General features: G+C 56.1%; 1 protein-coding gene across 1 annotated transcript; it reads right to left on the reverse strand.

The window, feature by feature from the left end:
* Positions 1 to 841: 841 nt before the first annotated feature.
* PSMF1 (proteasome inhibitor subunit 1) lies at positions 842 to 7,604 on the reverse strand. The gene is made up of 7 exons (XM_030963201.1): positions 7,447 to 7,604; positions 6,255 to 6,407; positions 5,630 to 5,712; positions 4,883 to 5,059; positions 4,062 to 4,115; positions 2,053 to 2,211; positions 842 to 1,928 (listed from the first exon to the last, which is right to left on the reverse strand). The coding sequence occupies exons 1-7, from the start codon at positions 7,573 to 7,575 to the stop codon at positions 1,877 to 1,879; spliced, it is 807 nt and encodes a 268-aa protein (XP_030819061.1). The 5' UTR covers positions 7,576 to 7,604; the 3' UTR covers positions 842 to 1,876.
* Between the last annotated feature and the right edge of the window lie 5,202 nt (positions 7,605 to 12,806).

The following is a 12,806-nucleotide window of genomic DNA, read 5'->3' on the forward strand; positions in this document are numbered from 1 at the left end:
TCGCTTTAATTAGCCCCATCAAAGCCGGCTGCGCCTCTCCCTCCTGGTAGGTCGCAGAACATGATTAATTCAGGCGCAGAAAACAGCCGCCCCCCGCAGAGAGGGCCTCTCGATGAGGCCAAAGCTGTTTCCTCTCCCCCATCCAGTCTTTCAACCCCAGCAGCAAGGTTGGGAGCTTCTTTCTCCTGGAAGGAAGCTGTGGGTAGGGGGGACAAGCAAGAGCAATGGCCTCATCGAGCCTGGGTCTCTCTCCATCCCTCCCATGCTGCTCTGGTCGTGGGCATTACCCACAGCCCACCCGTGGGTCTGCAGGTGGGACTTCCCCTGAAAAACCTCTGGGTAGTGCAGTGGGTCTGGGCTCAGAATCAGCCCCTCCAGAAATAGGGGTGCATGCATAAGCTCTGGGGAGATGCAGGAGTTGCTCCAACGCCTCCCAGCACCAGATTTCTCCAGCTGGTCTTCCCTGCTCCCACATGTGCAGGGCCCAGGGTGGCACACACCATAACACAGCTTTATTAACTGCATTTGTAGGCAAAGAGGTTTTAAAAGGAAAAAGCCTTTTGGGAAAAGAGATAGATGGGGGGATCCCTTCCCCCTTTATATTTCTGCCAACGCAGCTGCGTGCAGTGTTCCAACAGCACTCAATGCCCCGGAGAGGCAATTACTGCAGGAGCAGGGCTGGGCTGCTCTCCACTTCATTTTCCTAATACAGTTACATCCTCCTGGAAAAGCGCTGCTGCTCAGGGGGAAGTACAAAGCGGGTTCCCAATGTGAATCCTCTGCCTCGGGAAGGGCTCTGGGGCTTCCCTTTGCACAGCAGGGAACAGAGGGGCCACCCCAGTATGCACCAGCACGACACTGTTGTCAGGTTTTTATTTCAGTCTTATGAACATTCTTCCAAGAGATCAAACACGAGAAGAAAAACAGTTTGAGCCCCTGACAGGAGAGATGAGCTGCAGGCCCAATTCAACTGAGCTGGGGAATCTGTAGGGAAAGGAGGCTTCTAGAGAGCTCAGAAGCCTAAGCCAAGCAGATCTCACCCATCCATCCCAAGCCAGCCAGGCAGAGCCACACACAACAAGACTGGCAGTAGGAAAACATGTTTGAGAAACCTCTTTTGCACAGCCCCCTCTCTCTTACTCCAGATCCACGCAGTGCCCAGCGGGCACTCCTCACCACACTGCCTGCAGGGCTTCACAGACACCCCAGGAATGAAAAACACCATGGCTTCAGGGAAGAGAGGGGGCAAGGTGAGCCAGGAATTCAATCTATGTCTCTTCTCATGCACATCAAAGGCTTTTCTGGTGCCACTCTTCAAAGCCAGCAGGCACAGCCGTAATCCCAGCTACTGCTGGGGGTCTGCCCATGGAGACCCTGTGGGTTGGGCTTTCCAGCCCTTCAATCAGCGCCTTGCTCAGATACAAAGCGAGAACCCCACTCTGTGGGGAGCCTACTCCAGCCGTCCCCTTCAGGAGGTTGCTGTGGTTTCCTGCAGAGGAGCAGCAAGGAGCCAGCTCCCTTCTCACACCCACCACTTGTGGGACCCCAGCAGCAAGCTCTGCCACCCCAGAGAAGCAGAGAAATCCCGCAGCACCCAGGCTGTTCCCAGAGAGCCACACCCCACACTCCCACCTTGCTGGGTGCAAACAGCCAGGCACCCTCAGAGGAGCAGAGAAAGAAATGACCTACTACTGCCTCCTCTTCCATTCTGCAAACAGGGAAGCCTTTATAGCTGATGGGACACAAGGCAATGTGGCCCAAAATGGAGAAAAGGAAAACGCTGCTGGAAAGATCACATCCGTCAGATGAGGAGTGAAGAGGCAAAGTGCCCCTGCTTCCCAGAAAACTTGTTCATGAGCAGCCATGTGGTGACTCCTCACATGAACATGTCATCGTAGCCTGGAGGAGGAAGGTGGTCAGGATCTGGCCTGGAAAGAAATTCAGAGCAGAGTCAAACAGAAGTGAGAGCTCAGGCCTGCAGCAACAGGGATGAGCTGGGATCCAGTGGCAGGCTGGGAGCAGGCTGGAATACCAGCATGGCCAAGGACCTACCCGGATCGCCCAACTCCTATGGGGCCAAAGGGGTCAAATCTGGCGCCTGGTGGAACAGCTCCTGGGGGAAGCCGGCCTGGGATGCCTGAGGATGGGTCAATGCCAGGATGAGGGATGCCAGAGCGGAGGGGATCCACAATCATTCCCCCACTCCGACCTCTGGAGAGAGAAAAGGCAGAGAATGAGATGACATTGGCACTGGAGAGACCTGAAGAAATGCTGAGCATGGGAACATGGGGTTAACCTGACACATGGTTATGTGGGAAGGAAAGCTCCCAAGACCAGCCAGTGAGGCAGCCCATAGCAGGAAGACAGAGAGCCCTGCATAGAATCTCAGAATTGTTTGAGTAGTAGGGGACCTCAAAGCTCATTTCATTCCAACCCCCAGCCACAGGCAGGGATATCTTCCACTAGACCAAGTTGGCCTAGGCCCCATGCAATCTTGAACACTTCCAGTGCTGAGGCAGCCACAGCTTCTCTGGACAACCAGAGGTCTGGGGTCTCATCATCCTCACAGCAAAGAATTTCTTCCCAAAATCCGATCTAATTTGGCCTACTGTCATTGGGAGCCATTCCCCTTTGTTCTGTCACTTCAGGCCCTTGTCTAAAGTCCCTCTCCAGCTTTTTTGGAGCCCCTCTGGGCACTGTAAGGTGCTCTAAGGTGTCCCTGAAGTCTTCTCTTCTCCAGGCTGACCAACCTCAGCTCTCTCAGCCTATCTCCACAGCAGAGGTGCTGGCTGTTCCCTCAAGGAGCACCAGACCTGCTTGCCCTCTTTGCAGACCCACGTTCCATCCCTGCTTCCCGTCCTGCCCTGCTCAGTGTTGCAAGAGCCGGCTGGCTTCCCACAAGCCTTTCCAAAGAACTGCCTGGAAGTCATTTTCTGGCCACGGCAGCTCCTCGGAGCTGCCCCACGCTGCGAGTGCCATTCCTCACGGTCGGCTTTGTGCAAATGCGGCTGGAGCCTCCGGACACCGCTGCCATCCTACAAGTCATTAACAACCGTGCTAATGAGTTCCATTAGGCTAGAACAGCTGCCCAAAGTGCCCCGGGACAGCCAGGTCCCATGAGCATATTCCTAGGAGTCTGGGTCTCCAGTCCCAGCACTGGCAGGTGTCAGCACGCAAATCTGCTTCCATTTACCATCTTTTTTTGTCATTTACAGAGAAATCTCTGATGAAGCGCTGGAGGCAGCAAGAGAAACAGGGACACCCTTCCGCCAAAATGAACCCCCTCCCCTGGTGCAATCAGGTTTCCTTCCAGTCCCCCAGCTCCAGGCCTCTCTTTCCAGCTGAGCAGGGACATTTTTAGCTGTCCCTTTTCTAGCCAAACCCATGGAGAAACAAGTCTTGCAAGAGGGGAAAAAATGCTGTCCCCACAGGAGGGTGGTTCCAAAGAGGAGTCTCCTCTGGGCTGCAGGACACTCCACAATGACACCACAAGCTGGTTATTGTCTGACTGTGTGCTTTTAACTAGAGTGGAAGATGACAGGTTCTCCTTCCCTGACCAAACCAAATATCAAGGATATATCTGTGAAGCTCAGTCTCCCAGACAGCCCAGCCTCTGCCCAGGCTTTCTCCAAGAGCCTCAGACAGCTGGGAGGCTTGAAACAGGACTTGAGAATCTGTGAACTCGGCTTTCAGCCTCCCCTTCTGCAGACTGCTGGGCTGGAGACACAGCAGCTGGTAACGGTTTAAATTAGAGGCTTACATTCACTTAACGATGTATTCAGCTTTGATTTACTGCAGGAATTACTGTCTGTTAAATGAATACAAGCTGATTATTAAACAGACACAGATTGCAACCTATCATCTATGCAAGAGACGGGATCTTATTATGATATTAGAACCATATTGAGCTTCAGCAACTGTCAATTGGTCCCTCACTGAGCAACTTGCACTGAGCAACTGCCCCCACTCAGAGACACTTGGCTGGATACTGTTTTGGTGGTCTCCAACCGCCCCGCATCCCCCAAAGGGAGAGCAGGGTGTGCTTCAAGAGCCATACTCACCCAAAAGGGTCCAGGTCTTCTCCACCAACGGCAAAGGGACTCAAGGGGGAAGGCCTGAAACATAGGACACAGAAAAACGTTCAGGAACAGCAGAAAAGCTGCATGCAGCTGTGCCCATGGGTGCTCTCCCATGGCAAACAGTGCAGCACCTGGAGAGCCCTGGGATCTGTGGCACCCTGCATGAGGGGGCTGCTGTTGGGAGCATTCCCTGCTCCAGAGTGTTGCTGGATGGGGACACTGATGTGTGTGGCAGCAGCTTGCTGAGATAAAGGGAGCCCTGTTATTCCCACTGCTTGGAGCAGGAGCTGTCCACGTATATCAGGAGTTTCCATGTCAGGGGATCCCTAAGCACTGCTGGGCTAGGCCAGGCTCTCCAGCATGTCCCAGACAAAGATACAATCCCACTTCTAGGAGTCTGGGGACACTGGTGCTGGGTGCACCTCTGGTGTCCCTCCCAAAAGCTCCTCAGCCACACAATGGTACTGTCCTTCCCACTGGTGTCCTTGCTCCGCCAGCCCAGATGGTCCCTCAGCCAGCAGGAGCAGGGCCACTGTCCTTCACCCCACACCTCACTTCCCAGCCCCAGCCTGTTCCGTCCTGGATCCGTCAGTCCAACACACGGCTCCAGAACAGCCCATCCCTCTCCAACAACCAAATCAAACCCAAGTGTCCAGGCTGATCCAGCTGGGGAAAATCTGGACCCTTTTCACTCCCCATCCCACATGTGTGAGATGGGGACCTGATGTGTAGTTTGGGGAGCAGTGCCAGGACCACATCCCCTCTATCAGGGGGCTCTCAGCAGCCACACACTCCTTCCTCACCTGTGTGGGGCCCTTGCACCCATTGGCTGCCGGGGAGGGAGCCGGAGCGGGTTCTCATCCCAGGGCACATCCTCTTTGGACTCAGGCTCCTTTCTGGCCTTTCCTGCAGGGGGCCCGAGGGGAGCAATGATGCCTGAAGTGATTCTCATCCTCAGCTCCTCGGTGTTCTTGTACACCCTGCAGCAAGGAGAGGGGTAATGGGGTGGGGTGGCCATGGCACCAGGACATGAGGTGCTGGACAAGCTGCAACAGGCATGGGGAGGAGACAGACAAGCCCAAAGTGTCCCTGGCACAAAACATGTCCCCCACTGGCAGCACAGAGGGGACAGGAAGGGGTAACAGCACACAAGGACACCAAAGCCTTTACCCCATTTCAGTCACTCCCTTCTGCTCTAACCCAACCAGTCTGCACTGGAGGAAAGCACATGACACTGGGAATGTGGCTGAAGCTGTCACATTCTTGGGCAGTGTCCACCCAGCACAATGCTCTGGAAATAAATGTGCTGGCCTGGCTTGTTCCCAGGTGGGGTGGCCTTCCTCTGGACTCCAACCCATGATCCCACTGTCCTCTGTATCTCTCGTGCCAGTGCAGAGGAAGGCAGGGAACAGAGTTCTGGCTGCATTTCAGGGCTGGCCTGGTTCTTAACTGGGGAGTAAGTCCTCCAGCTCCTCCCAACCTGATTTCTGCTCCCTCTCCATGCCAGCAGGACATTGCTCCTGCAGAAAATACCAGGAAACTGAAATTACTTGTGGAAATCGTCCAGGTGCTCTGGGTTGATGTAGTCAGCCACTGCCAAGGTCACATCTGCGACCTTCTGAGATCTGCGATCCTGGAAAAGCACAGGTAAAGCAGAGTGAGCTGCCTGGCAGAGCTGGGAATGAGGGACACAGAAGCTACAAAAACAGCCCCAGGCTTGGGATACAAGGAATGGGGGTCCACCTGCTTCCCACCATGTCCCTGAGCTGTGCCTGAATCCCCAGGAGCAAACCCCCATGTACAGCAACATTTTCCCTGCTCCCTTTCCCCAGTTCAGACTGCAAAGGGGGGAACACTGAGCAAAACCACCTGGAGCAGCTGCTTGTTGGGGGCTGCAGAGAAGTCCTGAGCTGGGAAAGGGACAGAAGCAGGGCAGCTCCCACGCTGGACTGTTCAAGGCCAACTGTCCCACTGCCCTGACACAGCCAGGGTTTGACCAGCTTCATGCTGGGCCATATCTGACACAAAAACACCCCCTGGGTCTGCCCTATCCCAAGGGACCACTTTCCAGGCAGAACAAGCAAAAGCCAACATTTAAGAAACTGCCCCTGCTGTTCTTTTCAGCTAAAGACTGAAAACCCACTTCAAACCCACAGGGGCCACATGTGTGCTCACCATGACATTGAGGATCATACTGTCCTCCACCATGATGGCCTTCAGCAGCAGCTCATAGGCATCATCCATGGACTTGTAGCGCAGTGTATACACCTCCTTGTTGGCTTCCCAGCCAGCAGGCAACAGCTCTGACTTCCTTTCATCAGGACCTGGCTGCAATGAAACAGATGGGTGGTTGAGACCCTGCCCAGGAGCCCAGGACTCCTAGGGCTGGGGTCTTGTCTTGGCTGCACAGGGAGAGACAGAAGGGAACTGAGGTCTCTGGGAGGGGATCCCTCAATGCCTTCCAGGTTTTGACAGGACAAACAGGGATTTCCTACAGGCTAGCCCTGCCTACTTTCCAGCCTCCCACAGCATCCCTGCACTGGAAGAGAAGGACATGACCAGCAGGAGGAGGTCACAAATACCCACACAGGAGACAATGTTCTTCCCTGTCAGACACCTTTCACCTCCCCAGCATGATACAGAGCTGTCTGGGGCATGAGGGAAGGCTGTCATTATGTCTGTCCCAGCCCCATATCAGTGTTTCTGGGGGTGGCCTACCCTACACTGTCCCCTCCTATGGTACTGGGGAGAGTCCTCTGCTATGACAGTGCCCTGCACTCCCCATTACCCTCCAACATCACATCAGGCACTCTCCCAACACCCATCAGGATCCTAACTCACTAAACCCCCATCTTAGCACTGGGTCCAGAACTAGACTGCCCCACCCTCTGCTATTGCCCCAGTACATTTCCTCCTCAGCACTGGACTGACACCCTTTTCTTACAGACCTCTGCCTCACCACCAAGCTCCACTTAACACTATACTAACTCGCTTCCTGGAGTTATCAGCACCAACATCAGGATCTCCTCTCCTGCGACATCCCCCAGCATCAGGACCCTCGGCGCCCCCAGTACCGGGATCCTCTCAGCACCACCACTATCCCAAGAGCGGGGCCCCCCTACAGCAATGGGAATCCCCAACACAGGGACACCCCCAGCCCCGCAGCCCTCCACAGCAGTACTGAGGCCCCTCGGCCCCCGCACCAACCCAAGTGCCCCCAACACCGCCGGCGCCGCCCAGTTCCCCTGGTCCAGGCAGCGGTCGGCCGGCTCGACAGCACGGCGCCGGCGAGCGGCGCTAGGAAAGGCTGAGGCTTCACCGCGGCCTACTAGGCCCCTGCGGCGGCGCACCGCGGTTCGGGCCGTACCTGGTCGCCGGCACCCAGGCAGCGGTAGCCGTGCCGAATCAGCTCCCAGTGGATGCCGCAGACCAGAGCGTCCTGCGGACGGGAGATGGCGGGCCTTGCCCAGGCGTACAGCGGCTCCAAACCGGCCATGGCTGCGGCGGCCGGGGCGGAGCCGGGCCCGCACCGCCCCTCGCTAGAGGGCCCCCGTCCGCTGCGCTGGGCCCGAGCCGCCGCCTGGGGCCGCGGGGCTGCTGCCTGTGCTGTTGTGCTCGGCCCTGCTGAGGCTCTTCGAGCTCTGGGGTCGGTTTCGGGCCCCCCAGGACAAGAAGAACATTGAGGAGCTGAAGCAGAGAAAGGAACAGAGCTGGGGAAGGAGCTGAAGCACCAGGAGCACATGCGGAGCTGGGGGGGACTCAACCTGGAGAAAGGGAGGCTCAGGGGGGACCTTCTCTCTACAGCTCCCTGACAGGAGGGTGCCGCTAGGTGGGGGTCAGGCTCTGCTCCCAGGGAACAGGGACACCACAAGAGGAAACGGCCTCATGTTGTACCAACAGTGGTTTACTTTGGATATTAGGGAAAATTTCTTTGCCAGAAGGGTTATTGGTGGGCTTGGTTGTGCTGGGGCAATAGTTGGACTCAATGATCGAACCAGGCTTTTCTAACCTAAAGGATTCCATGATCCTGTGAAGGGTGTCTGCCCAGCGCCATCCAGCAACCTCCAGGTTACTGGATGTCACTCTGAGCCTCCTCCCCTGCTCCTGGCTCTTTCTTGTCCTCAGAAAAGCATTTGAATCCATGCAGGGTCTTCTTGTGCTGCCATAGCAAGCCTTGATGCTGACACCAAAGGGATCAAAGCACCAAACAGCCATTGATGGGTTTATTTCATCCCTTTCATAACTCCTTGTCTGGGTCACAGTGCTTATAACACCTAAATTCTATTAAAGTTGCCATTGAAAGGCATTCAGGGCCTTTTTTTCCTTGCCCCTGGGCCAGAGCCAGTGTCCTCAGTGTGGCTGGCAGGAGGCTGGGGCTCGGGACAAAGCCAGGGAACACCATCATCTGCTGCTTTCCTAATCTGAGCTCCGGCTCCTTGGGGGATGCTCATCTTGACTTCATTATTCGTCAATTAATTAACTCGCACTGCTCACTCTTTCCATTTCCCTCTCAAGAAGTCACTGAGGCTGAACAACTGACCACAGCCTGGCAGGTCCCATGGGAATCACTACCAGGAGACACCACACCTCCTGCCATACTTGGTCACTCCTTTCTTCAGGGAAGACAGCTGGACTCATCAGGAAAGCTGCTGTGGATTTTCCACAGGGCCAGGATTTCAGCACAGGAGCTCCATGAGAGAGGCATCGGATGGGGATGAGTTGGGAACAGCAGGAAATGCCTCAGCCGGAGCTTCTCCATCGCTCAGATGTGATTCAGAGCAGCAGCAGCAGCATTTCCACCCCATGGCTCAGCTCACTCCTGGGCAGCAGCCGCAGTTTCAGGCTTTGATGACATTCACATTTCACTTTCCCAGCACAGCCCAGCCCTGGGTGGGCCAGGAGCTACCAGTGACTCCATTTAAATGCCCAGTTCTGAGGCAGAGTTTGAAATCATGTCTCCCTCCAGAAACCTGATCTGGAATCCTGTATCTCGCTGCTGCTATTGGACTCCCCCTACGTTCCTGCAGAGCGGCTGCACAGGTTCCTGCAGGTGCAGGAGCACAGGGTATTTAGGATTGGTGTCTCAGCAGGATCACACCACAGCTCTCTGAGTGCTTGCCAAGCTTTCCGTTTCCCATCCAAATTTCTGCCATCTCTGTTCACCCACCATCCACTCCTCATCCTTTCACCCCTCACTACCTGCTCCTATCCAGCCCTCAGCTTGTCCTCCTGTGGCCTCACCTCCATGTTAATCCTTGATTTATTTTCCCACACTATGTTGTGTCAGCTGCCCCGGACACTCTTGGAAAGTGACTTTTGGTGCCAAGTCTCTGTTGGCCCGATCAGCCTCTCCATGGGCAGAGCAGTGAGGAAAGCTGGAGGGCTCCATGCATCCCCTCACCACGGGACCCTCCTGGGAGCCAGGGCTCTGCCATACCTGAGCCCATGGCCCCGGGGCTGACTGCCACTACATCAAAGCTGTTATTCCAGCACTCACGGTGCCATGCTGGCCCACATTGCCTGACTCCCCGTTGTCTCCTTCCTCTGCTCCCGTGCTTCACTCACGCCATGGCTCAGTGATGATGAAAACCACTGGCCACATGAAAGCAGCCCCCTAATGTGAGTTAGGGGCCTGCAAACTGTGTGGGAGGTACGGAGAGCCCCGGCCCGGCTGGAATCAACAGCCAAGTCACTGAGGACGTGATGGGGATTACAGAGCTGGCAGAGTTGTGCTGCAAGGCGAGTGTGTCAGGGCGGCTGCTGGGCACGCTGGTGCCGTTGTCAGAGCAGCTGTGTCCTTTATGTGACTGCTGGAGCCTAGCTGGGAGCAGGAATGATGCTGTGAGAGCTGAGCGAAGCCCTCAGAGCAGCCGGTGCCCTGATGCCTCGCACGTGTTTGTGACGATTCACGCCCAGCTCTTGCACCAAGGAAGCTGCCCTTGGCCATTTTCCTCCCTCTTTCACCCAGGAATGCGATCTGTGGAGATATTGCTCCCTGACAGAGCATGGCTAGGGGTGATGTCCCAGGGGAGGCAGTAGCTGGAGCTATCCCAGCTGGATGGCGATGCTTGGAGCAGGTAAAAGGCTACATCAGCCGGGGTCACATCCGTCACACAAACCGCAGCCTCCCCTGACCTTCATACTTTCCCACTGCCTCACTGCTCCCATTGCATGCGCCCACTGTGGTGTCGTAACGAGCAGAAGAGGAAACAGATTTCCCAACTGCCCGCCCTGCTGGCAGCCCATGAGCCCTCTGTGCTGGGAATGGCAGCCAGCACGGCCAGGGCAGCTGGCTCACCCCTGTGCTGTGCTGTGCATGCTGGGTATGACCCAGAGTCTCACAGGAGAAGGCAGAGAGGGGCCGTGGATAATCCCTAACTGATGTCCAGGTATTGCAGGCTGCTGCTTCCCTCGAGGTCAGCTTCCTGCTGCTCCTTTTCCATAGATGGGAAAGCCCCCCATGCATCACTCAGGGTGATGGATGGCACTGCCATGTTTTCTATCAGAATCCCAGTCCTGCTCCATGCAGGCAGCAGTTTCCTAGCACACAGTGGGAGGGAAAGATTGGATCCCCTGCTGCATAGCAGGGAGAGCCAGCAGCACTGGAGTAGCTTCTCCACAATCTGCTCAGTGCCTCAGGGCTTACTGGCTCAGAAGGAGGCACCTGATTGTGACTGAAATTACCAGTGCCAAGGGACATGGACCGGGGCAGGGGTTCCTGGAACGGGCTTTTCCCCTCACTGCCATCATTGCCTTGAGAGGGAAGGTAGTCACTCCATGAAAATTTGGCCTCCCCTTCATTTCCCCTAAATTCAATTCCAGGGAAAGATGACACTGAGGCAGGAGAAAGGGGTTTTTTCTCCGGGGAAGAAATGCAAACCACATGCAGGCAGTTTCGGGCAGGAGGGGCTGCGAGAGCCGGCGCTCAGCAGCGAGGCCGAGCTAAAGTCAGTCAGTGCTTCAGGACTCTAAACACGCCTGAGTGCTGCGCTTCGAGCAGGCGTGATCCCTGTCAAAGAGAGGCTGCCAGTAGGGTTTGAAAATAATTAGGAAACCCAGAACCCCTGTGCTTCCCAGAAAAGCCTGTTAGTTCTGCGGTGGAAACCTTGCTTGCAGGGAGTGCATCGCACAAACAGAGTCATGACTCATCAACTGGATGGAGCTAAACTCCATTTTTCGAAGGTCAACGTGCTCAAATCCTAATGAGCTTTACCCTTGGTAGGGCTCCTATGCTTCTGTTGTTGACCTGAATTCCAGGGATGCCCAGCACACCTGAGAGTAATGGAGGACGATTTCAGGGGATGTATTTCATCCAGAGACACCAAAGCTTCCAAGAGGGCAGTGATGATGGGGAAACTGAGGCACAGAGAGTTCAGACCACCAGCCCACTGCCTCCAGCCAGAGCCTGCACCCCACCAGCCCCAGCCCCATCCCTGCAGCCTGGGTGGACACTGCCTGCCCCTGCTCTTGGGGGATCTCAGCTGTGAATCCGAGCAGTCCAGGACAGCCTTGGAGGAACAAAACAAGACAATCAATCACCCTTGCTTCATCCCGCCCCAGTCTGCATTGTGCGGAGCCTGAGGGACTCCACATCAAAGCAGGAGCAGCTGGCTGCCGGGGTGTCCCAAGCTGGCTGCCGGGGTGTCCCAGCCCCAGACGGGCAGCGCCCTGCCCACGGGCTGCCTGTCTGCACTGCCCACACGGGCTTGGCCTCTGCTCACTGCCTGAGCCCCAGCAGCAAAGCCGGGATGCAGCGCTGCTCCCTGCTCCGAGTGCCGAGGGAGATGTCCGAGGTCACGGCGGCTGCAGAGAGCACCAAAGGTGGGGGTGCATGGATGCGGGGACACCACTGTAGCATTCCAGGGCTGACAGCGCCTTCCCTCTGCAGGGGCGAGCAGGAGGTGGCATTGCATATGGGGGAAGAGCCAGTCCCATGCCAAGCTTGTCCTGGAGCTGCGGGAAGGCTGCAGAGCAAAGGCTGCTCCTGCCGCGCAGCTCCCGCTATCCTCAGAAGACCCTTTCCTCTGCAGTTCCTTCCATGCCACACGGCGGGCGCTTCCCCCCGGGCTGCAGCCCCAGCGCTGCTGCAGACAGTACATTAATTTTTGGATGCCTTTTGCAGCTCCCCAGCATTTCTCCCCATCCCAGGCACGCACGGCTGGGATGAGGCAATGTTCTCGGGGAGTATTGGCTTCCCGGCTGGTGGGGAATATTCCTTGGTGAAACTGGTCCAAGATGCTGCCCGGTGGGGCTGGGGATGGTGAGGGGGTGCAAGGGGTCCAGTTGTGGTGGGCTGGGCTGCACCATGGTAAACCAGCAGCACTGACCATCTGGGATGGGGCATCTGGGCAAGGGAGAAACACCTGGATCCCCCTGGAGTGGTGCCATGTGTGGGTGCAGCAGTGGGACAGCAGTTTGGGTATAACCCTCCAGATATCCCCTATTTTCCCTCTGGCAAAGGGCAGAGTGGCTCTGCCCTGTGACCACAGCATGGGACAGAGCAGGGAGGACACGTCTCTGGCAGCCTGCAGGACACACGTGCCCGTGGTGGGTAACAATTGACATTTTTTCCAGTTCGTTAATTAAAACACGGAACAAAAGTCACTAAAGTGTGAGGCTGGGTGTTTACAGGGAAAATTCCTCTTCAGGTGCCAGGTTTATTAATAGAAGAGGAATAAAACAAGGGGGAGAAGCAGGGCCACAGCTGGACAAGGAACATCTGGGAAG

Source organism: Camarhynchus parvulus, chromosome 20 (genome assembly GCF_901933205.1).
Source record: "Camarhynchus parvulus chromosome 20, STF_HiC, whole genome shotgun sequence".
Classification (NCBI taxonomy): Eukaryota; Metazoa; Chordata; class Aves; order Passeriformes; family Thraupidae; genus Camarhynchus; species Camarhynchus parvulus.